Source organism: Falco rusticolus, chromosome 2 (genome assembly GCF_015220075.1).
Source record: "Falco rusticolus isolate bFalRus1 chromosome 2, bFalRus1.pri, whole genome shotgun sequence".
NCBI lineage: Eukaryota > Metazoa > Chordata > Aves > Falconiformes > Falconidae > Falco > Falco rusticolus.
The window spans coordinates 66131699-66157466 of NC_051188.1; the positions used below are offsets into that span (position 1 = coordinate 66131699).

The window sequence follows — 25768 nt, forward strand, 5'->3', positions numbered from 1 at the left end:
AGAAAGTAAGGAACTTCAGTTGCCTTTATTTCCACTTTTCTTTTTTTGCAACGCCACCTACCTTGGGCAATTGCAGTTAGCTTTCCCTTCTCTTCAGGGCTGAGCTGCAACATGGTGTCTATTACTGGGAGCAGCCTTTCTCTCTCACTTCCTGGTTTTAGAAATATGAACTGCAATAGAACATTCTTCAAGTATTCTAAATTAGCCACAGACTTTTCTCTCTCTTGATTTCTTTCCAATCTTCGTATTTCACTCTTAAGAAGCTGCAGATGAGGGAAAAAAATACGCAATATTATTTTCTTCATATAATGTGCAATTGAACCAAGGTCTTTTGAAGAGCTAAAAAGCTAAGTATACAGCTTCCTTCAAAAAGAACAATGTGTGCAACTTATTCTGGACAAAAATGCAGTGAAAATCGGATACATGATAATGCTGGCCAGAAACAACTTCTTATTAATCAAAAATAACCTTTTTTGATAAAATCTGTGCAGTAGTTATAATGATATACAGTACAAACTATTCAATTTTAGTGATGCAAGGTTGAACAGTTAAATAAGCAATGCAGATCAAAGATTTAACAATATTATCATTCATTAAGAAACATTTTATAAAAGAGAGCTTAGCATGCTTAAAGAGTATGTTAACTTCAAAAAATATCTTCAGAAAACTCAGGAGAAAAGAAAGCAGACAATGCTTCCCTTGGGATCTACTGCTTTCATCTACGTGAAAACAGTAAAGGCACTTCACTAAACATTAAACTTGCAAACTCTTGAGGGTGGTGGTGGTTTTTTTTTTTTTTTTTGTAGCAAGCTTTTACTCCACTCACCCTTGACTAGAAATTGTGGGGAAAACCCCCCAAAAACATGAAGTCAACTCTGGAAGTGTTAATTAGTCTTGTGGAATAAAAGCCCTTCTAAAATTGTTTGGCATCACCAGATTTTTATATATTGGGATTTTCTGAAACATATTCGGTGTTAAACATTTTGTCTAAGACACAGATCATATGGTGGCAAACATTTTGTCTAAGAAACAGATCACAGAAATTAGAGCTGTCCCCACATTTCCTGCATGTCTGCTAACCTTTATCTGTTCCATTAGGATTGCATTGGTTGCTTCTGATTCACGAAGCAATTCATTCAAGTGCTCAGCACTCTTTGCTGTTGTGTTTAGTTTCTGAATCAGTTCATCCTTGCTAAGTTCTGTTTGCCACTGAGACGGTTCTGCATTTAATTGGAAAAGAAAACAGAGAGAAGGAAAAAGCACTTGCATCTACTTTATACATTAATCAAGTCCTAATGGTAAGGTTGTAGCTTCTCAGAAACAAAATCCATGCAAAGTCAGACTGCAAAATTAACAGGCATCATTGCTGCTGCTGTATGCTTGTTTTGCCGTCTATTTTTATATATATATAGATATAGATATATTAGAAGAGGATTGGCAAATCAGTTCTATGTGCATCAAGATACATGTTTTAATTTACCCCTTGTTTCCTATTCATAGATGATTTCCAACAGTCCTCCACAAAGTGTTCAGTAGACTCTTAAAAGCATGATTAGATGCGACCATCTCTTAGGGGACTCTTAGAACACTGTGCTTCATGCTGGCTTTCATTTTCCTAGTAAAACTATGAATAAATTCCTGTTCTAATAGGCCACAATAAGATGAACAGACATTTTATCCCTTTCATTTATAAATTGGCACCTAATTGCCTCTTGTAGAGACTAGTCCAGAACACAAGTTCTGTAACTATTCACTGACTTGCTCTTCCAGTCTTTTCCCTTTAGAAAGTCACAAATATGACATATTAAAATCATTAAAACCTGTTGCAATGTTTTATTCTTAGTCATCACTAAAGGAAAAAAAATACAGAAATTCAGGATAGTATAAACTCAGTGGCACATGTAACCTTGTGTCTTGCACCTAAAAGCATGAAAACACTATGTTCCTCATATTTTGAGGGCACAAACTTCTGCAACTTACGAAGGCAAGTGCTTCAAGAAGTCACATGTTCTACCTACCAAGGTTTGCTTCTGGGGAGTTTAGAAGTTGTTCCAAGGATGGTACATAGGTGCTGGCTGAAGAAACAGACTCTGTGTCTGTTGTTTCCATGCCTTCTCCCTCTTCCCTAGCTACAGTGTGCACATCGAGAACAGGAAGGTCAGTGTTTTGCCGTTCTCTTAAGTTCTTCATTGCTGGATTTGAAACAGTTGGACCTGAAAGATACTTACTGATGTCCATCATCAGAATGAAACTGATAGAGCTATTTCATAGGTGTGACTGTATCAGATTGGAAGGAAGTACATAAAACAAATCTTCAAAAAGCAGGAGGATGAAAGGTGAAGAAAACTGAGAAAGCCAGATACACGTATAAAATTTATAACAGAAAATACAGCCTTTCACCTCCAAATGACCATTGAACCAAAGCCTGTTTCTAAATCCAAACTTGATTGGCAATTTTTATTTCGGTGACTATGAAACCTTCATGCAACTCTTGCTGTAGCTGTGATGAAGGTGTCAAATGTTTAATGCCAAACAGAATTGGCCTTCTTTCAACCAGTCCTGTGGAAGGTGCAAACTGTTCTGTTTTAATACTGTGTGCACTATCCTTCTGCTTCACTAACAGACGGAAACAGTAACTTCTTAAATTGTTACTGGTGCTTGCCAAATGTCCAACTACATCTTAATTAGTAACTTTACAGATACAAAAATAGCACTTGAGCTTGAACACCGTAAACCCATAAATTAGAAGAGGGATCAAATAGCAAATATACCAATAACAAACATTGTTAAAACTGCTTTCAATATGCTTTTCTTTAGCTGTATCCCCTCATACTTGAAGTGGAGGTCCAGGATGCTTCAAAATCTGAGACAAACTGGTAGGAAGAAGACCTAATATTTACAAAGCAATTTCCCTCCATCTGACAATGGGCATACTGCAGAAGAGGTAACAAGTGATGCCAATACTACAACAGAGTGGAATAGTTCCAATTGAAAGGGACCCAGAACGACCATCTAGTTCAACTGCTTAACTAATTCAGGGCTGACCAAAAAGTTAAAGCACGTTATTAAGGGCACTGTCCAACTGCCTCTTAAACACTGACAGGCTTGGGACATTGACCACCTCTCTAGGAAGCCTGTTCCACAGTTTGACCACCTGCTCAGTAAAGAAATGCTTCCCAGTGTCCAGTCTAAACCTCCCTGGCAAAGCTTGGAACCATTCCCACGTGTGAGTAGCAGGAAGACGACCAGGGAGAAATGCTCAGCGCCTCCCTCTCCACGTGGAGAACAATGAGGTCACGCCTCAGACTCTTTTTCCCCAACCTAGACAAACCCAGAGTCCTTAGCTGCTCCTCATAGGATATTCCTTCGAGCCCTTTGCTTGTTGCCCTCCTCTGGATGAATTCAAGTACCCTAAGATTATGAAGGGCCAGTAATAACAAAGATACGTTCCTTACTTGGTGGGTGGACTGATACGACATGTTGCAGATTCTCCAGAAAAAGTTTCTGGTGTATTACAGAACCACACACCACAACAATGTTTTAGATTCAGACTCAGGTACACAAATTTGTATCTAACCCAAGAAAACCTGGTATTATGACTGAAAGTTACCTCTAGTGCTTGGTTCACTCTTGAGTTGGAAGAACTGAGCTTCTACTCTGGAGAGTTGCTGCTGAAGAGTCTCTACTGTCTTCCTGTGCTCTTCTTGCAGGTTCCTGACTTGATCTCTGAAATTGTTCCGGAGAGCTTCATTCTGGGCTGTCAGCTGACTCACAGTCTGGGCATGCTCTGCTTTCATGACCATGTTCTCAGATTGTATTGTGCAGAGCCTGAAAACAGCGTATACGTGAATGAACAGCAAATGTCATCATTTTAGTTTTTTCATTTTAAATTTCAAACTTTCTAGAGTTTAAAGGAGTTTTCAGTTTTCATTTAGATGATAATTTTAGAATTACTGTGCAACTTTTTTCCATTTAAGTTCCTCTTTTTACAGGGAAAATCGAAGATTGAAAAAGTTACTACTTATCATATGAATGCACTGTGCTATATAAACACTTGTGTTAGAGAACAGTAAATTCAGACATCTTTGTGAAAACATTAAGGTATTAAAAGACACTGCGGTCTAAACATTCTTAAATTCTAGAACTGCAACATGACTATTTATAGTGTCATACAGGGTATGTCACTTACTTTACACTCTACTTCCTTTACCATTTATTTACCAAACACTTACGCAGGACTTCTGAAAACCTGCTTCTAAGAAGCCAAATTTAATTTTTTTTAAGCTTCAACTTTCAGTGCAAGAGAGGGTAGAAGAGCGTAGTTGTTAGCAGAAAAATATTAGTAATATCAACTGTACTTGTTTTGGAGGTATTCCAGAAGCATGACAGAATTGTCACAAGCAAATAAATGCACGTATGCAAAAACTAAACATAGGACTTGCCCTTATAAGCATACAAACTTAAATATAGCCATAGTAGCAAGTCTCTCTGAGCATAAAGGGAACCTGCTGTGATATGGGTTGTTTCCATAAAAATGCAGAAGGATTTAATTTAGCCATGTGATGATTCATTGTAACCAACTATCGGGAACAGATAAAACGGTACAAAAAAAGTGACAAGAAGTCAACAGTTCCTAATACTAAGATGTAATTTCTAATAAATATTTCATGTGAACTTCTTTGTACCCTAGATAGAAAAGACCAGACAAGGAAAGACCCTTTTCTGAAAAGCTCAAGTATTAGGCAGTCAAGTGACTTTTCAAGAAGTGATACAGGTTAAACAGATTGCATTCATTTTGAAAGAATTAGCAAATTAAGATTGTGGCAAGCTTAAGGTTAAAACCCGATACTTTCTGGAAGAAAGGCACTTAGTGGACACAGGACTGGATATTTTGCCAGTGAAATAGTTTGCTGTGCATTTAACTACCTTATTTTTCCAATAAGAAACATCTGTAAAATTTAGTTGAGCAGTCTAACACAAATGTAGTGCTGAGTGCTGGACTTAAAAAACATTAATTTTTAAATCTGATAGTTAACAGGTAAAAAGCTTTCAGAAATCTCAAATTCCCTGATCAGCTATTACTTCATTTTCATTGCTGAAACTTCTGAAGGCTCAAGAAAAACAGCAAATAATCCTTTTGGAAATTCCTTTAACTTTGTCCACAATTATGCCCTTTCTTTGGGAAGTATAATTATAGGCAACTACATGCCCAGCCCTTATAAGTTCACACAAAATCAAATATCTATATCTATTTATCTGCAACCCATACTTTTCACGGAGCTCTGCCTCTTTTGCAACAGTCTCTTGCAGCATCTTATTGTGTCTTTCCAGCAGGGTGTCATGTTCAGACTGCAATGCCTGGAGTTCAGATGCATTTATCTGTGAATTATGCTGAGCGTCTTGCAGCTTAACTTTAAGTTGATCTATCACCATTTCCAACTGTTCTCTACGAAGGGAAGAAAAACAAATAAGCAACATACATTTAAAAATAGTTATATTATTTCAAAACCTATATTATATCCACAACACTTTGGATAGCTGTTCCAAATTGCTTATTTATTAATTAAATCAATACAGCACTATGACCAATATAATCTTAGAATGCAACTGCAGCAGAAACAATTTGGAAAAGTTCTGATCCTGTTTCAATGTATGCACAAATAGGTTTATCACATTCTTCCTGAACTGCTGGCAATATAATCATTGGGGTAGAAAGTGTGACTGATACAATTTTCTACTTCCAGCTGGCAGGGGAATAGTATGAGACGCAGATGTGGCAAACAGTTTCTTCTTAGAAGTGGTGGAGGTTTTTTTGTTTGTTTTCTAAATGCACATCATTCAATGAGACTGAATACAGCAGACAAATGGCTGGAATAGATTTTAAGCAAAGCAATAGAAAGCAACATCAATCCCTAAACCCGGATAAACTCTCTTTGTCAAAAATAAATCAAAATTAGAAACACTAGGAGAAAAAAAGTCTTAAGTCACACACATTCTCCTTTTATACTTTCTGTATTAATATATGCATACATCTCCACTATCTCATGAACTGTATATCTCATTAATCCTTAGAGTTGACACTTATAAATAATTTCTTTGAAAACGACATCATCTGTTTATTGCTCAATTACTTGTCCACTTTGTTTCCATGGTGACCCTCTTTCACAAAAACCTAACAAAACCAGAACTTAAAATTCTGCAAAAAAGAGAGACAAAGAAATGGAACTCTTGCAGTTTGCTTCCTTCCAAGAAAGGAAAAGCTAAGATGTATTTAAAAACCCTCAAACCAACAATAAACCCCAAGTACTCTAACAAAGCACAGGTCACCCTCTGGTGGATTTTCTGCCGCAATTGCATGCACTGTTCTAAGCTCTGCATATGAACTGACATCTTGCACATAAACACCCAGTCTGTCACCAAAGACAGCTACCAATAACTTATAAAAACGATACAAATTGATGATCTTTCTTCTGTTCAGATTGGCAGAGTCACAGTTAGATTACAGGCTGAGATAAAGTTTATGAAAATAAAGAGGGTTTGGTTTGATTTCTTTTTTTAAACCCAAAGTAACTGGGCAAGCAAACTGTCTCCCTTCTGGTATTTTCCTTATTGAAGTGAAGGGCTAAACAGTGGAACTCCCTTGTTGATCAGCAATTAGCAAAGGCAAGTTCAGTAACTCAAGCATCAGTATTCTTCTGTATGTATATAAAAATTTTAGTTTTACCTTTCGTGTTTGGCTCCTTCAGATTCTGTCTGAGAAACAGATTTATTCTTTTGCTGTTTTAGAACATTATGAACACGAACTTTGTAGCTCTCAAATTCAGATGTAATAGATGCTTGTTCAGCCTATCACATAGAAAACAAACCCTTAGTAAGTTATGCTATTAACTATTGCTCCCTTATTTCTCTAAAATGAAATGCATCTTACATTGAAAAAAAATTAAAGAACCACCTCTTGCATCTTCTTCTTTTAAATGGATAATTAAAATAGTGACTACCATAAAGATCATGTTTCTTTAGACTGTAACTAAATATCATAAAAAGAGAAAACTTAAAAAGAGAGACACTGATTTGCAACATCCCAGTATTAAAGAAGAGTACTTGCAAATTCAAAAATTGCATTAACAGAGGTTCACAAGCAAGGGGTTCTATCAAACGGCTTTAAATGAAGGCAAAAGTGAAGGAAAAAAAAGGGATCATTCTGTTCTCCTTTTATGCTACCCAGGTGACAAAAATCTAGTATGCCTTGAAATTCTGCATGGTTTTGAGGAGTTAAATCCGTCTTGTAATGGATTTATATAAGCACAAGATACAATATTCTAGTTGATTGTTAGGGTGTTTGATCTGTCTTCTCCTCTAAATTCAGCTGATACACAAGTTTCTGTGGATGTACAGAAAATTACCTCACAACATACTAGCTTCATCCTTGACTGTACACTATACAGCAAGAATAATTCCTATTCTTCAAGTACTCATGTTGTATACACCTCCAAGAACACACAGCTGCAGTTTTTCATTCTTGGATATTAGGAGAAGCTCATGGGTTCATTAGTAACCCTTGAGACGCTAAAAACTAAAATGTTCTCATATCCAAGATGAGTATTTTGGAAATTTTTTCTTCAGCTGAACTGGTGAGTGGAATTCCACAGTGCTGACCCTGATAAGCCACTCCTCCAGCTTTTCTGGAGCCTGTAACATTAGTGGCCATTTTCTTTAAATTAATCCTTCTCTTTTCTTCATCAAACTATGTGAGCTAGAATATTCCTAAGTCCTCAGGTACACAGCCTTAAACGTCAGCATGACTTCTGCCTTCTAACCTACCATCTGTTTTTGTGTCCACCTTTCCTTTAGACAGAATTTTCCTTTGTTCATAACCTTGTGATAACATCTGTTTTCTAGATGTAGAGCACCTAAAGAGGAAGGCTAACCTTCCAACAGCTTCAAGCCATGCCATCATGGAAGATCTACACCCTTATGGGTTTCACAACATCAAGGAGCAAGCCACCATGGATAGGTACAGAGTTATGAAGACCACATTTGTAATACCATGATCCATATCTACCAGTACAACTCAGGCAAGCCTCCTGTGGTAGCAGCAGCCACAAAGTTTGTCCATTTCAGTTCATCTTTTTGAAATGTAGACCTTTTTTTGAGATACTGCATTCAGCTGTTACTTATCTGCAGGATGCACGCCTATCAACAAAAGGGGCCATAGAGTAATCTCCACGAAGATAGTTTGAACATAACAGTCCTACTGTATTCTGAATCTGTCTGTCTCCAACGCAAAGTCTAGACTCCAGGAACATCTGACAGTGTCATATGGACAAAAACCTAGAAATAACAAAACCCTCAGTAATAGTGTCAGTTTCACACGTAGCTCAGCTGCCAATGAAGAAGCTGCACGTATTAGCAGCATATTAAAAAGCGCTCGCAAGTATTTTTCACAGGTTTATTTTTTTTGTTTAAAGTGGTATCTGTGTTAACTGGTTTTATATGGAGGAAACGGCATTTTTTTTGTTTGTTCTCCTCTTTTCTTTAAAGACATCTGTTCCCCGCAGTGTACACTTGCTGATTGTCTTAAATAAACTCTGACTACCACCACAAGGTTTTCCCTACTGGGAATACAGGAGCGCAGTCCAGATGTTCCACCAGTGATGTATGACAACCAGGACAAGAGTCTGGCTTGCCCTCTATACCACCACTCAAACACATTAAGCACTGGAGTAATTCCCAGTTCTTGACAGAAAAAAAGAGAAGAGGGAAAGATCTGCAAAATACTTTTAGAGAAGCAGAGTGCAGCAAATCTCCCTTTTAAAGCTTCTGACATTACTTCTTCCACTAGAGTACCTGGGCTGCTCTGCACTCTTCTTGCAGGGTTGCAATTTTTTGTTGGTAGGCACTCAACATACGCTGGTGTTGCTCCGAAGAAGTTCGCAGGTGTTCCTGAACTTTATGCTTTTCTGATGTTAGTACAGCCACTTGAATCTGAAAAAGTTAGTTCAACACTTCAGTCTGACTAACTTTTTTCTTCCGTCTCCAAGGGATGTGCTACAGAGAACATAGGATTCTGCTACAGGCATTCCTGCACAGAACTGGTGAATATATAATTAAAATCCAATAAAAACAGAATAAAAAATAGACATGGGTTACCACATACCTCATTACAAAAATTATGATGTTTAAAGAGAGAATTGAAGATAAAACTACAGTGGTGGGGTGGCAGCATTTAAGAAAGCCAACCCCTCTCCCTTCACTTCCCTGCTAACTTTCATTATATTCAATTCCTATTCTGCCCAATCATCAACATTTATACTGATGGACAACACTTAAGATTTTTGCTGACAATGTTACATCCTTTTGTTTTTAAACTGAGCAACTTCCATTTCTGAAGAAAATATTTTAAACCATATCCCAGTTACAAGCTTCAAACTACACAGTCCTCTCTGGTGAAAAGGGAAAGAGGAACAAGAAAGGGTAAACCAGCACCAAACAGACAAAACTCATTTAGGAAAAAGAAACAGTATCCTTCTAGTAAAAACAACACCTTCTCATTCTTCAGCCTATATTCCATCTGCCCAGTGCAAATCAAACCCTTACTACTTAAATAAGAAACCTTATACTAACGAAGAAGTGAAGTTTCTTGCCTTATAGGCTTCCACTTGTTGTTGACTGGCTTCCAGTTCCCCTTGTAATGATGCCTGCAACATTAGATGGTCATTTTCCTGCACAATAAAATTATCTGGTTATTTAAAAACACCAAACCACAGCAACTTCATAATTCAGCTACCAGCTCATTTTTTTAAAGTTGGTTTAGAAATGGAATAGAGTCATTAACATCTGGACTTACAGCTTGTTTTGAATCTGCCAGTTCTTTCTTGGTTTTCACCAGGAGTTGTTTTATCTTGGCATTTCTTTCCTCATCCTGTTGCATAGTTAACTGAAGTGACTCTAATGCAGAAAATAGCAGTTACATGCAAATGAAACTCCCCCTCCTGTATTTCCTTAAAAATACTGGAAAATATTTAAGCAAATTCTGACAGCTTTTTCAAGATTTGCAAACACATAGCCTACAGAAAAAGCAGTATCCTATTTCCGAGTATCACAACTACCTTCAAACAAATGAAATTATTTTAAGACTTACACTCAAGGACTGGAAGAAATGGAACGTTTAACCACGTGCTAAGTAGTAAAGTTTTATAGTGTAGTAGAAAACCCCCATTAGTCACTGACTTTCAGAACTTACGAGTAACTTAATCAGGGAAGAAACACAGCTTATTAGGCAGGCAGTTTGGCTTTTACTAGAGCAATACTAGATCAAGGGACTGATAACCTAGTAAAGTTTCCTTTATGGAAAAGTAATTTTGACTATGTAACTGTTTAGCATTCCCTCTCACTCATCAGCCTGAGTTGTTGTTTCCAAATTGCATTTTCTACCATCACCAACTATACCATAGTTACTTGCTGTTTATAGTTTACTCACTTATTTCTTCCTGTAGGGTCTCTTGCTTCTGTTTCTGAATTCCTGTCTCTTGCTCAAGATCTTCTATTCTGTTGTCTTTATCAGTAATCTTCTGATTAAGTTCTTTTACTAGCCTTTCATAGTCAGCTATTTCCATATCCATCAGTGTACTTTTCTGAGCATCCTGCAAGTTACACACAATGAAGTTAAAGCTTACAATCTGCTTTGGCTGCTAAGAATTTATTTTTTTTTAATTGTATTAAAAAGCTATATTGCCCATCTAACAAACATTTTGTAAATATCCATATTCACAAGTAACACCCATCCATAAAGTGTCCATGTCCTCAGTAAATAATCTGTTTTCAAACAAGAACCAGAAGCTTTGAAAAACCTGTTGCTAGTTCTACCAGTGTGTATTTTGCATATATGAGTTTCTATCATTTTTCAGTCCTTACAATAAGGGCAGCTTCTGAATAGCACACCATGCAAGTGCTCCAGACATCCGAATTCTATTCCTATTTCTACTCATGAGAGGCCACATAACCCAAACAGGCTAAAACAAAGAAAGATAAAAACCCCCAAACCCAAAAGTATACATCAACTCTCTGAACACAAAACTGGTGTAAAAGCCCACATTCTCCCTTTTACAAACCTTGGGCTTTAAAATCATCAGAACACAAAGGGAGGCATTCAACACAGTAAGATGGGCCAAAATCTATATTAAACATTAACATGAACAGCAGCTCTACCTTTCTGGCCAGCTCTAGTTCTTGCATGGTTTTCTGCAGATGTTTCTTTTCCTTCTGAAGTTGCATCTGAAGCTCCTCCATTTCTCGGAGAGCACCAGTATGTTCCTGAAATTCAAATACTTCTCAATTAAGCAGTCCAACTTCAGAACAGATGTCAGCATCTATTTACACTTACACACACACACTTAGGTTGTACAGAGACAACTGATTCATTTTTTACGAAATCACTGGGAACCAAAGAAAAACCCAGATGATTATGAAGTGTTTTTCACATTCTGTAAGAATCCCCGATCTACTTGAAGTGAAAGCCTTGCAAAGTTCTTTCAATGAACAGATGAAGCCTTCAAAAAAGACCAAGTCAAATAACAAGAAGAGAAAGTATGGAACTTGTTCTATAAAACCACAGTTTACAAAGGTCTAACAGAAGTCAAATCCAGTGAAATAATGCTTAAGCCCATTTGCCATCTCTACAGAATACTACCTTTGTTTTCTGTTCTTTTAGAAGCTTTTCAGCTTCTAGTTCTTTGTCAGCCTTTGCCTTGGCTCTTTGCATCTCCAGTATCTGAGTTTCCAGCATCTTAGAATTACATTGCAGTGTTTCAACACGAGCCAGAAGGTCTTCATTAGCAGAGTGTAACTGATCATGCTGAAATGATCATAATGGAAAGATAAAAACATAAGCTGAATTTGCATGCATCTTTGACTGGTAAGATATTGTCTCTATTTAAAAAACAAACACTGATTTCTATGCAACTCCCTTGAAACAGCACTGCTACAGACGAGCCTTGTCCATCTTAATTGTTTTAAACCAGATTAAGAAATAGGCTAAATTAAAGTCACCAGCACAATTTGATTATTTTGGTCAGAGTTCATTTGCCCAACTTTCTGTAAGACACTAGAATGACAATAAATCTGAAAAAATACCCCAACGTTTATGCTTTCTGCAAGAATCACCTTCCTCCCACAATAATATGCAACGTTCGAGTACTTATTGCCCCACTTCACATACAGTTGTCTTTATAAATAAATGGTCATACCATTAATTCCTAAAAAAGTTTTAACTGCAGCATCATCAAGTCTTCAATGAGATCATATCAGTACATAGTAAGCATGTCTCCTGTATCTGGCCTATTTTTGAAATTATTTTAACAGATTTAATTCAGACGTCTTCAGTGTTTTATCTCAGTCTCTATTATGCAGATTAAGAATAAAGTATAAATGAAAGAAGCTGCCAATTACCTAAACAGTGTTTTTATTTACAAAATACTTCATAACAAACTTGAAAAATTCAATACCCGCATAATCATAAAAATATATGCTTCTGTTTGTTATTTCTTCCTAAACAATTCACTACTAGCTTTTGTTTATAAGAAAATGGTGGCCTAGGTAGATCTTCAGTGTAACTACATACGGGGTCTGGGAGTTTAAAATCATAAATTCCATTTAAATCCTAAACCCACTGCAGTTAGCTTTGCAAAAATATGTCTCAGCTGCTTAATTACCATCTTAGAATCTTCTAAATGCCACTACAGTAGTCTACAATGCATCCTAAAATCTAATCCTTGTGAAAGATGCAAAAGCCCATAATTTAGTAAGTTTGAACACTGCTGATTAAATAACAAAAGAAATTTTGTCTAAGAAACAGAAAAAACCCAAATCTAACAGTTAAAGGCTACTGTACTTCATGAGAACTGTATGTGTGAAATTGCGAGAAACAGTGCAAGTTTGGTTTTGTATCTGGAATATCCAGCAGAATCGTATGTCCAAACCAAGCCAGAGGTGATCACCTGCTCTTTTCTGTGAGTTAACCTAGGGTAAATTAAATTCTTTCTATTGAGAAAGCCAGCTGTTCTACATATATTTAATTTTATCACAGTCCAGATGAAGGTATTAAAAGTTAGGGGAAAAAAAAACCAAAACCCAAATCAAAACCAGAAATCACAAAAATCCTCCTGAATTTCATGTCACCATCCCAAATGCACTTAGATTAGGAAACTATATATAGTAACAAGCACATGAGTAATATTTAGACTCAATAGGCAAAATAATTTTTACTGTAATTACCAACAGATCAGACACACATACATTACTGACCTGCTGGGATGACACCTGTAGCTGTCTTGTGAGGTCATCTATCTGACGTTCAAGACTATTCGCTCTGCTTTTTTCAGAATCCAGCTGTTCTCCTTGCTTATCATATTCCATCAAAAGATTCTTAACACATCCAAACACAAACCCGTCATTTTTTACAATAGACATTCAATAAGCACATTCTATACCTCAGACACTTACCCTCCTAATATTTCAGCATATGAGTTATCTTATTGCAACCTCAGAAATACCAGAATGAAATCAAAGCTATTGTTCCGTTACAGGCTTTGGGAGAAACCTTTTTCAGTTCATGAAGTCCTAGAATAATTTGGGTTGGAAGAGACCTCAGGAGTTCTACATTCAACCTCCCACTTAAAGCAGGATCAGCAACGAGATCAGATCGTGATCCTTGAATTTTTTTTCAAAACTGTATTTTTTGTCCGCAGCCCCACGGTCCCCAGCTCGTACCACGGAGTTACTCTCTCCCACACAAAGAAATCAGCATCTGTCTTTGCTGAACTTCAGAAGGCTTCTGTCAGCCCACCCCTCAAACCTGTCTATGTCTCTCTGAATGGAAGCCCTGCCCTCAAGTCTATTGACTGTTCCCAATCAGGAATAATCTGAGAACTTGATGAAGGTGTACTCCATGATTTTCTCTAGGTAACTGCTTAATTTTAACAGGACAGGCCCCAGCATAGTCCCCTTTGTTACTGGCATCTAGTACCAGCCATCAATCACTGCTACTCTGAGCCAAGCCACGCAACCAGGTTTTTTAATTTTTTTAAGTTGTTTACCCGTTTAGATTGTAATGTCCTAGCATGAATGAGAGAGTACTGTGAGACAACATCAAAAGCCTTCCTAACGTCAAGTGACATGCACTGTTCTCCTCTCATCCGCACCTCCAACCATTTTATCATGGCAGCCAATCAGATTAATCAGACACAATTTATTCTTGGTGAATCGATGCTGACTGTCCCCAGCCACCAGCTTCTGATTCACGTGCTGAGACATGCTCCAGGAGGACTCACTACCAGGGAATTGTTAGTTTATGCCTTCACCACTTAAGGACTTTCCAACTGATCCCCAATTTAATGTACTTCAAAGAATTCATAAGGATTTATGCTTTCCCTCAGCAACACGTTGTTTGATAAGCATGATGCTAAATTTAAAAGGTTTTGAAATACCATCCAGTAGAAAAGAAGTGCCTTATTTCCTTCTGACAGCAGCTGCACAGTTCCATTACTAGAACCTTACACCTCTTGATTTGGGTACTCAGCTGCACTGACACAATTTCTTTTGCCAAACTTTGGCAAGTAAATAGCAATACATATCTAGGCTAGGCTTCAAAAGCCAAGTATTTTCTGACAGTTAACTGTCTCATAAACACAGTACTATTCTTACCTTATAGCTTTCAGCTCCTTGAATGACATCTTTCATTGAAGCAGACAACTGATCTTTTTCTGATCGAACCAACTCCAACTCTTCTTTCAGAGTCTGCGTCTTATTAAAAAGAATTGTGTGGCATTAAAACAGAACATCACATGCAGAATGTTCCATATATTAGCAAGCAGTTAGGGTACCTCTCTTCGGCTGGCATCCAATTCTTTCTTTGCTTTCACAGCAACAACCTTAATTTTATTTAGCTTCTCTCCTTTTTCTGCAGATTCTTTTTCCAGTCTTCCTAAAATAAATAAGAAAGTGAAAAAATATGCCTCACCTCTCCCCCAAGAACTGAAATGCATTTCAATTAGAACACAAATACCAGCATGACTGTAAAAGAAAACAAAACAGAAAGCAGGGGGAGACTTTAAAATGTTTCATTCAATTAAGCATTTAAATTTGATCTGAAGCTAAAACATCCAGCCACACAGACAGCTTAGGGTCAATCCTTCCCTGTTTCAGAGGCTTCCATCACAGTTAATGTTAACAGCCATATTCCTGTCTACTCCTGCATACAGTTCTAACAACTCAAAACCACTTTCCTTCTAATGTGTTGGGATAACTGCAATAAGGTAACAGTAGTTTTGGCAGAATGTTGTTTTCCTCTCCTCTTGGCAGTCTTAGGGATTCTTATTGACACAGTTTTTCCCATATTTAAAAAAATAAAGATGAAATCCACTACAAATGTACACAGGAAGAAAAAAAGCTTAAAAAATATCAAATGATAACCAACTTAAGATGTGTTCTAAATCCCTAATGGAAGGAATATTGTAGGAAGCTGCATTGGTATCTACTTCCCCACCTTCCTTGGCTTGCAGGAAATACAGGAAAACTATGAAGTGAAAGAAAAACTAACAACTACAAAAACCCAAACTGTTTACGTAAAAGAGAACAGCAAGAAAGATACCAATTTTTTCTTGAAGCTCTGCTACTGCAGACTGTTGATGAGTTTTCGCAGTCTCTGCCTCCATCAAATTCTGTATTATAAACAAAGATACAAGTAGTATTACAAAAAATTATTTGTGATATCTGGTTTTCCCCTAAGAAGCCATCAGAAGTTTCAGCTACAGCTGGACTGTGTCTACTTCTTACTACCAAGAAAGTCCTTACATGCAATTTCATAACCCTCTAGTAACTGGAAAACATACTTATGTTGAAAAGAAAACATTCCAACCTTTTAACAGCTGCTTTCCATCCTGCCCGAGGACAAAAGACGGGAGACCATTAATTCTGCAGCTGTCAGTTTTACATAATTATCAGTTCCCAGGACCTGAAGTTAGGAGTAGTTAATGCAGATCAAGCAGTATTTTTGTTTGAGATGGAGCCATAGAAAATTAAGAGGTAAAAGATTATGAGGTCAGTTAGTCCATCTAGTTAAATGATCACTTTGAGGGGTATTGGTAGGAAGAGAGGTTCAAGTACAAGCAATTTTTGTCAAAATAGCATTATGATTGGTTTTGTTCCATTGTTTCTTTCTGGGGGGAGGGAGGTGATTTTATGGTGCTAGGAGACTCAGAATCATGAGCTTTCTAGCAGGGAAACTCACTTTCAGGCCAAGGGAGAAAGAAAAAAAAAAAGAAAAAGAAACAAAGAGAGAATTGAAAGTATTTTTTGAACCTTAATTCTGAAGACTTTAGAGGTTTAGACTGTATACTTCAATAACAAAATATAACCTTTAGAGAACTCAGTTCGTCTTTCACATTTCTAAGTTCAGTTTCCTTTTGTTCCAGAATGAAATTTAAGTCATCTTGTTTTTCTGATCCTTTTTGCTGTTCTTGTATTTGACTTTCACAAAAAGCAAGTTTTTGAGTGATCTCTTCAATATTAGCTAGAAGATCTTGATTTTCAGTCCTTGCTTTTTCACTGGCATTCTTCAGCTCCTGGATATCATGTTGAAGTGCTGCTTTTTCAGACAACACTCCTTCCAATTCTTCTCTCAAGAGATCCTTTTCTTTTTCAAAATCCTCAATCAGGGATCTATGTTCTGTATATTGAGCTGCATTTTCTTCTTCCAGTCTCCCAACTTCCCGCTGCAGATGAAGAACTTCTTCCTCATACTGTTTAGCAAGGCACTGCTCTTCTTTAGTTTTTGACAAGTACTCATTTGCAATTTCTAACAAGTTAAGAGAATCATGTTCTTCGTTAGAATCTGAAACACTGGAACCCACTTGCTCAAGTAAACGGTACAGCTGGGTTCTTATAAGAGATCTCTGTGCTTGTTCACTTTCAAGTAATGTTGATAAATGGTCTTTTTCTGCATTCAACATTTGCAGTTTCTTTTCTAAGTTTTCAGACTGTTCTTTCAACACTAGCCAACCATCTTTTTCAGAGGTAATCTTTGCCAGCTCTTCACTTAATTCACCTTTTTCCTGAATTATTTTCTTATTTTTCTCATGAAGAGTATATACTTCACATGAAAGGTTCTCTCTTTCATGCAACAGGGATACAACCTGGTTTTCCAGTTGCTCTAGCATCTGTGCATTTTCACTCTTCCTAGTTAAAGCTTCATTCAGTCTCTCTGTTAATTCCTCCACTTTTTTCTTCAGGTCGCTATTGTACTGGTTAACAACATCCACTTCTTTCTGAAGTTCCTGATTTTTTCCTTGTTCTTGCTTGCACCTTTCCTGAAGGGTTTCTCTGTCTTCACCCAAGCATTTTACTTCATTTAAAATACCCTTGTTTTGATCAGTAAGAACAATGATCTTCTCTTCCAGTTCTTTTATAGCAGTCTCTTTTTGGTTGATGTAGCTTGTTATTGTGTTATTCTCCTCCTGAAGACTAACAATTTTACACTGAAGTTCTTCTACCTCTGGCTGATTAGATGACAGTTTTTCTATTTCTTCCCGGAGGCGATTCACAGTTTCAAGAAGAACATCTTTTTCATTGAAAGCAGCCCGGAGTTTCTGTTGCAGTTCACTGACATCAGAAGCTTGCTGTTGTCTCATTGATTCAAACTCCTGGCTGATCTTTCCAGCAGATTCCCCTAGCTCAGTCTGTAGAGTTTCCATTGTTTCTCTCAGGCTGTTGTAATTGGACACTGCTTCTTCTTTCTCCTGAGTTAGCTTTTCAAGCTGTTCTCTTAGTTCCTGTGTTTCAAAAACTAATGCCATCTTTTCTTTTTCAGACCCAGATAATAAAGTTTCATTTAGTTCAGAAATGTCTCTCTTATGTTGCTCTTTTAGAGTTTGAGTCTCTAGCTTATGCTCGTTTACAACAGCTTCACAGTGCTGTCTTGCTGCTTGAAGCTCCAACTTTAGTTTTTCAATTACACAACAGTAATCTTCTTTAGTAAGCTGCAATTCATTTATCTTAAAGTCCAAGTCTTCCCGCTCATGAAAGTACTCATCCTTTATGCGATGGATTTCCTCTTCCAGTTCCAGTTTAACGTTACTCATGTATGTTAACTCATCTTTTAATATACTGTGTTGGGATTGGAGCTCTTCTAAACTATTCTCCAGGTGCCTAACCTTTTCTTCCATTTTTGCTTCTACACAAGGTTCTTCTCGAGTATCTACAATATCTATCTTGTTATCTACATTTTTATTTAAGACTTTTCTCAGCTGCTCCAAGTCATACTCATGCTGGTCAGCAAGAGCAGACATTTCATCCTTTGCTTTTTTCTCTCTTCTTAGGCTCTCCTCTGATAAACTGTGCTGTAACTGATCTATCTGATTTTGCTTTTCTTCATTTTCTTTAGATGATATTTCAATCTGATGCATCAACTCTGACACCTCTTCCTGATGGGCAATTTTTAATTTTTTAAGCTCTTCATTCAGATTTTTGATTTTGTTATGGTAACACTGAGAGCTGCTTTTAATAGTTTCTTGCAGATTTGTCACTTCTTTGTTTTTGTCTTCATTCACCGTTTCCAATTGCTTGCTCAAACACAAAATTTGCTCCTCATAAGTAGATTTAATTCTTTGGACATCATCTTGTAATCTTTTAACTTCTTTTTGACTATCATTATGACAATTGATCTGTTCTACCAGCCCCATTTGTTTCTTCACTTGTTCCTCTAATTCCATTTTCAGCTTTGTTATGTCCTCATTGTGTTTACTTTGTGCATTTTCTAATTCACTCTTCAGAGCTTCTATTTCTTTCAGAGAGTCAAGACTTGATTGCTCCAGTTGCTTCTGCAATTCTTCTGTCTTAGCCACTGCAGCCTAAACAAACAAGAAAGTTATTAAATACAGTAATTTAGCACACAGAATTTCCAAATAAAATTGTTTGCAATAATTAATTAGAAGATTTAGGAGTTTTTAGTTTTTAAAATTGCTATCATTTTAAAATATCTGCCTATATTAGGACAACTCAATTCAGAAGACACCGCAGAGAGTACAAAAATGTTTGCAGAATGAGAAAGGAAAACTAAGTCTTAAATCATGTTTACCGGCATAATTTCACAAAATGGTCAGGATAGAGTTCAACTTTAACAACTATTCTGGTAATGTATTAATGACCAAATTACTTTAGGCACATCAAAATCAAGTATCTGGAATATAACTATTAATCAATTGCAAGCAATTCGCTGTTATTAACCGAGATCACTGACAAAATATAGATGTCTTGGTTGATAGGCTACTTCCTATGAATATCTGAATGTAAACCTCCTATTTCCTATGAAAACCCAATGCTGATTGATTGAAGCCATCACATATGTTAGGCCACTAATGCACAGACTGAATTCTTTTTGAACAGCTGTGGATCCAACTAGTGCATTTAGAGTCCTATAAAAATTATAAATTAAGGGGTACGGAGAAAATATGCTTTAACATATGAAGTATTTAGACTTATTTTTTTTTAAGGTAAAACAGAACACAGGTAAGTGAAGAAAAAAAGATTACAACGGAAGTAAAATACACAACAAGCAAAACTAGAAAATAAACATATTTCTGAAATATTTCACTAATGTTCTATTGCTCGTTTTAGTACCTCTGCTTCTTGCTTTCTTTGAATATTTTCCTTTTTCAGAGCTACACACTGCTGCTGACTTTCAGCTTTTTCCAGAAGTACAACATCCAGTCTTTCTGTGAGAGCCTAATTTTAAGGGAGAAAGATCACTGAAAAAAGGGTTACATAACAATGGAAGCCTGAAGAATTTTTGCAAACCATATGAACTCATCCATTGGTCATGACTTTTTTTGTCAATTAAACAGATTAGTCTGATTTTTAAAATTAATTTCAGCCCAAACATGACAGACATAGAATAGACAGACTAAAACAACAACGTCAAATAACAGGTTCTGTTCAAAATTGTATTTCTGATCAGCTAATTTATTATCACGAGGTAGGGGGTGGGGGAGAGCTTCCCTTCCACAGAAAAGAAACCTCCATCCAAATTATTAAGAAAGAAATTCTGAGTTGATAAATTCCTCCTCACTACCATTTTTCACTTTCATATGCTGTCTATGACCCTTACTTTGTGAAAAACAAATGTTCTTGTGAATTTAAAAAAAAATGCAGTTATCTTCCTAAAAGTATTTCCTGTGACATGCAACTTTAATTTTGTGTGTTTCTGATCTCATCAAATGACTGTCTCTGAAGTTTTCTAAATGGCTGAAGTCTTTCCACAGTGGTCATTCTAAAATAAACAAAAGCCTGTCTAACCAGCTACACGAGGAAAAAGTCTTGCTGAGGAAACTGTATGTTCTGTACTGTTCCTCACAGAGCCAACAGTGTTTTCTGAAAAAGGAGAGTAAGGATATGGGGAGAGGAGGAAAATAAAATGATGGTTTTGGACTTGTCTTGAATTCCCGAAAATTGATTAAATTCAATTTGAGTAACAGTTTCAAAGCTGTTTACTATTTGCCAAATTATTTCTGTAACCTATTTCAGCTAACATTATGTAATTAATTAGAAATCCATTATTTATTCCTACCTGAATAATATCATCAGCTCCTCCAGTAGCTGCTTTAGATCTGAGTTCTTCAATCTCTTTCTCTAGTTCTTAAAAAAGTAATTTCACAGTGTGAATTGATGCTCAATCACAGTAGCAAATTACTAGCAAACCTAGCAAAACTAACCACACTCATTCAAACCAGAGATGTCTTTTACTTCATCAGTTTTTGTTTGTTACTGAGTGACAGAAGGGGCTAACTGGAAGAGAACAAACACTCAGTACTAATTCTCCAGTCCTGACATTTAGCATGGTTTCCTGAGGAAGCAAAGCTTCCTCGTTGGGGCAGAGGGACAAGAGATAGGAATTCTTTTGATGATCGTCTTACCTTCTACTTCACAATCAATTTAAGCCAGAGAAAAAATATTAAATTCCTATCGGTTCTCTAAAAATAGGCAGCAGGTAGAAGAACAAGACCTTATGAATAACCCCACTGAGGAAAAGCCTAGTATAGCCCACGCCATCCTTATTATTTCGCTGGGCAGCTACAAGCAGTCAGCATAACTGTAACTCCAAACGGCAAGTGACACCAGTCCAAGTAGTGGGCCACTGGAGGAAAAGGGACAGCACATGAGAGCACAGACTTACACCGGATACTTTTAGGTGGTCAACACAAAATTTTGTTTAGTATAATTTACAATTTCTTGTTAAAGAAGCAAATGATCAAACATAAAGTAGATATTTATTTCAAAGAAGCCACTGCACTCTACAACTGTACTAATTATGCAAAACATGCATCAGAGACATTTCCCTTCGCATCTGCTTCCTGAAAAGCAACACGTATCCTGCAGCTGATAAGGGGAACAATTACAAGTCCCACTTTAACTCTTACACAAACTACATTGATCCATCATGCCATACTGCCAGATCAAAATTAATTTAATACCCAACAAAAGCAATGCTTCTTTTTCTTCCCTTCCTTGCTTGAAGGACTTCAGTCCTTACCCTCCCACAAAAACCAGTGAAATCGCAGGAAAAAAATCCAGGATACTTGCCTAGAATTTAAATATACCTAGCAAAAATATGCAGTGATAGTACCAAGCATTAACACAGAAATTGTTCTCTTTCCAGTAAAGTACCTGTACATCTTAACTTCACTTTCTGTAAAAGCATCACTTGTTTTTTTGCAAACTTGATGACATATTCTTTGGGCAATGTGTCCAGCTGTAAAAAAAGTACATATTAGAGAACCAGACTCCTCTAACGCAGAGGTAAACTGAAAACAGAGAATTTTAGCATCCAGCTTCCAAGAAGTCAAATTTTAGGGCAAGAAATGGTCTTACCACACATTTGCATGAAAACTAACAGTCAAAGTTACTGCTGTTCTGTTATCCAACTCTGTTATTTCAAGTCCAATAACCAGAAGCTACTCCTAATTCTGTACTTCTCCAAAATCATTCTAGAGCACACAACTGGGCTCAGTTAGACGGAAAGCTCAGGAAGGGTTACAATTCAGTAATATAATATGAAGTGTTTTGAAAATAGCATGCTGACCTAACATTGATATTGCATATGTTGGAAGTAAAATTAAATAAAGAAGTCTGTGCTTTTTATGAACCAAACTGCTGCTAAAACTGGCTGCTACTAATATTTTATCTCATATTATAACAGGAAGCAAACTTGTAAGTAAGAGATTCCCCCCTGCCCCCCACCCCAGTTTCCAAAAAACCGTAGCATTAGTTTATAAATCAAGTTTTCAAGAAGTCTAAAAGACAGGAAACTCTTTAAAAATACCTTTATGTCTTCCTATTAGTCACAACTTGCATGCCAAGCCGTAACCCTTTCGACTACTGCTATGCAAATAAATGGGGTCTGTGAAGACTGATTACCTTTGATTTGCCTGATACTGGCGTGACAGAAGACGCCACCATCTCCTGCCCAGCATCTTGCACCTACAACAAGATAAAGCACAACCTGGGGTAACCGAACTTTTAAATTTAACACTATCAAAGGAACTAACTGCAAGCCTGCAAACACTGAGAGTAACTGAATACAGTGAGAGCTCAAGGAGAAAAAAAAAAAAAAAGTAAAAAACTATTTGCAGGACTAGTCAGAAGGATAACTGAAAAAAACTGTGAGTGGTCTATTGTGATTTGTACAATACAATAGAATAGAAAACTCCAGGTTTCCAAACCGGTACGACCTTATGATTCCATTACTGAACTGATATCCAGAGCTGATACGCTACTTAAAAATTATTTCATTTACAAGAGGTTACAAAGGTGCAAATCACTATCTTGTTCTTAAAAAGACTAATTTAAAAAAGCATGAACAAAAAAATCCCTGTAGCGGATTAGCTATTAAATCAAACTTTGGGAACTTCTGAGCCATATGTACCCCTCAATTTTTTTTTCTTTCTTTCTTAAACACACTGGTTATCGCTAAAATTGTTGGCCGAACAAATATATTTGAAAAGACTGTAAAGCTAGGAATAACCCTCCCCCTACCCATTCACTCTTTTTCTTTGTTTTTGTTTTGTTTTTCAAAAACATTAGTTAGTACTAGAAATGCTGGCCTGGCAAACATATTTGAAAAGGCTTTGGAAATTCTGGGCCCCCTATTCCTAACATACATATATAATGCCTTCTACTTTAAACTTCCACAGATCTAACCTGGGAGACTCTATGTTACTTTACAGTGGTTTGTATGAGAGATGCTTACCTATACTCCAGAACATGAAAAAACGCACATAACTAAGATGGGGCAAAGGAAAATGGAACAGACAATTCCAATATATTAAAGGCAGTATTTCCAAGCCTTGACCTTTACCCTGCTTTATCCTTCTTACTATCATGCGTGTACATATAAAGTGAAGGGGTGTATATATATTTGTATTTTTATGTATCTACGCGTTTGTGTGTGTGCATATGTATACACATGTATCTTCACTTTTCTTTTGCTACTCTGTTCTGACAAAAAATCCCTCTTCTATTAGAAACTATGGAAAAAACAAACTGGATCTAAACACTACTAAAATAAAGAATTACTAATAATTTACAGAGAACAGCTGATACAGATAATAAGGGAAGTCATCCTTAAAAATATGAGTTCAAGTACAGACCAAGGTCAAAGGCAGTTACAGTTATCTCTCTTTCTGTATCACATGAGCTAGAGGCTTCTTTTAAAAGGCAAAAGCAGACTTATCAAAAAATAATGTGCCTGTTAAACAAAACACAGCACTAAAAAAACAACTAAAAGTTTACGTTTCACATTTCCTTGGTGCACAAAACTTTGCCAACATTTACATTCTTAATATTTCAGCATTGCAATTAGCAAAATGCTGTTACCACAAGCAGTATGCTTACAGAGTATAATTAAATTCAGCAAATTGTATGTACTGTTTAGAAAACAATAGCACATGTCTCTCCACACTACAGTAAGGTCAGATGAATCTACATATTACTTTTACTCTCCTTTAAGCTAACAGGCACAGAGGCAGAACCATGTATCACGTAAGACAATACATCCAGTTTTGCAGTTCTGGTAGCAGAAACCAGAAGCAGCTTGTGTAGAGGGGTCCGTTCACCCGCTTGAATCAGAAGCACAAGGAAGATGAGTCACTGAAAAAACCTAAACTTTTTATTGATCAGGTGTATCTGAGCCTGTGAGCCAGCAGACAGTAAATACACTTCTAAGCACAACCCTGAATCCTGCAAGGATTCTCGAATTTCTATTCCACCATTCTGAAACCCGGGTATGCTGCCTTACCTTACTGATATATTTTAATGTAAAGCCTCCTTTATCTACACTAAGGCGTTTTCAAGCCACAGTTTAGCATGCTCTGTGTATTTTAATTGCTATCTACTCCTTACTTTTGCAATGGCTTAACAGAACCTTAGAAAGCTTAAGTGATGTATAAATGCAATATATTAGGCTCTGATGCGAACCGCAGCAGCAGTGACCATTACTAACTGCAATTTTCTGAGCTGAGTGCAACTTCCAGACATCGCCAATTCTAACCATACCAGGTCACATCAAAACATGTTCAGAGTCCCAATCCCTTCAGCAAACAGGCACTCAGTACGCCTGCAGCTCAGAAACCACCAAGAAAGTCAGTGGCATGTATCACTTTTAAACTCTTCGGCGTTGCCTTTGGGTTTGCTAAACCAGATAACATCGCTGAAATAGGTGTATTTGCTGGTGTTCACAGTGTCTCGCAGCTGATGTGCTGGTAACACACCAGGTGCCCTGCGGAACGCCTGTTCGCCCCTGGGTGCTCTTTAAAGGGCACCCACGCCGCGCACCCGCTGTGTGTCACCGGGGCGCTTCTCCCCGCGCCGGCTGCGCGCCCCCATCCCCTGCGCCGCGGCCGCCCCCCCACCTCCGCGCAGGCGGCACCAGGCAGCCCCCGCAGCCCGCACGGGCGCCTCACGCAGCCGCAGGGCCGGACCAGGGGCCCCGCTACCGGCCCGGGCGGCACCGCACCGCAACCCCCTCACCGCTGCCGCCAACGGGCCGGGCTGCGCCGGGGGCGGACGGGGGCGAAGGGGCGCGCAGCGGCCCGCGGGCTACCCCTGCCGCCGGCCAGCAGCCGCCGGCCAGCAACCTCCGGCCGGCCCCGAGGGCAGCGGCGCCGCCCGCCTGGCGCGACCGCTCCGCTCGCCGGAGAGCGCTGGCAGCGCGGGGGGCGCTGCGCGACAGGGGGAGGGGGCGGGGGGCGAGGCTGGCTACCCCCGCCCCGCTGCTGAAGCCCAAGGTCACGCGCCTCTTCCCGCCTCCCCCCCAGCTACAGCCCCCCCCGACGGCCCCGCGTTCCCGGCTCCCCGCCGCGCCGCCCGCCCCGTTACCTCCATGGCGGGGCCGGCTGCCTGCAGGGGCGGGGAGAGCGCGGCGCCGCCGTCAGCCCCGCTACACGCCCCCCGACCCACTTCCGCCTCCGTCATCCCCGCACGCCGGTAGCGCGGCGCCCAGCCGGCGGGGCGGGGGGGGGGGGCGGGCTGTCCGCCACCGGGCCCCGCCCCTGGCGCGCGGCGCCGGCAGGGTAACGCCTGCCTGGGCGGGGCGGTGGCCGCTGTGGCGGAGCCGTGAGCGCTGAGGCCGGGCCGCGGCGGCGGCACAGACCGGCCTGGGAGGCGCAGGGAGCGCTGCCGGCCGCACGCACTGCGCGTAATAAAATCGCCCCAAGGGAAGGGG

General features: G+C 38.5%; 1 protein-coding gene across 3 annotated transcripts in view; it reads right to left on the bottom strand.

Annotated features, from left to right (window-relative positions):
* The window catches only part of GCC2 (GRIP and coiled-coil domain containing 2), a 28435-nt gene extending 2888 nt beyond the window's left edge, over nt 1–25547 (bottom strand). The window contains exons 1-23 of one of the 3 annotated variants that reach the window (XM_037375894.1): nt 24705–24889; nt 22776–22778; nt 22465–22527; nt 21715–21799; nt 20618–20685; nt 19672–19776; nt 16413–18902; nt 15647–15716; nt 14880–14980; nt 14701–14799; nt 13303–13422; nt 11690–11854; nt 11209–11313; nt 10481–10643; nt 9848–9948; nt 9645–9722; nt 8848–8985; nt 6725–6846; nt 5270–5446; nt 3611–3828; nt 2019–2213; nt 1081–1223; nt 62–263 (exon numbers count right to left, since the gene is read on the bottom strand). In XM_037375894.1, the coding sequence (XP_037231791.1) occupies nt 62–263; nt 1081–1223; nt 2019–2213; nt 3611–3828; nt 5270–5446; nt 6725–6846; nt 8848–8985; nt 9645–9722; nt 9848–9948; nt 10481–10643; nt 11209–11313; nt 11690–11854; nt 13303–13422; nt 14701–14799; nt 14880–14980; nt 15647–15716; nt 16413–18902; nt 19672–19776; nt 20618–20685; nt 21715–21799; nt 22465–22527; nt 22776–22778; nt 24705–24752 (5059 nt within the window). In that variant the 5' untranslated portion in view covers nt 24753–24889. Of the gene's footprint in view, nt 1–61; nt 264–1080; nt 1224–2018; nt 2214–3610; nt 3829–5269; nt 5447–6724; nt 6847–8847; nt 8986–9644; nt 9723–9847; nt 9949–10480; nt 10644–11208; nt 11314–11689; nt 11855–13302; nt 13423–14700; nt 14800–14879; nt 14981–15646; nt 15717–16412; nt 18903–19671; nt 19777–20617; nt 20686–21714; nt 21800–22464; nt 22528–22775; nt 22779–24704; nt 24890–25422 lie in introns of those variants that run through there. The other 2 variants (XM_037375893.1, XM_037375892.1) reach the window with 2 other exon arrangements.
* Between the last annotated feature and the right edge of the window lie 221 nt (nt 25548–25768).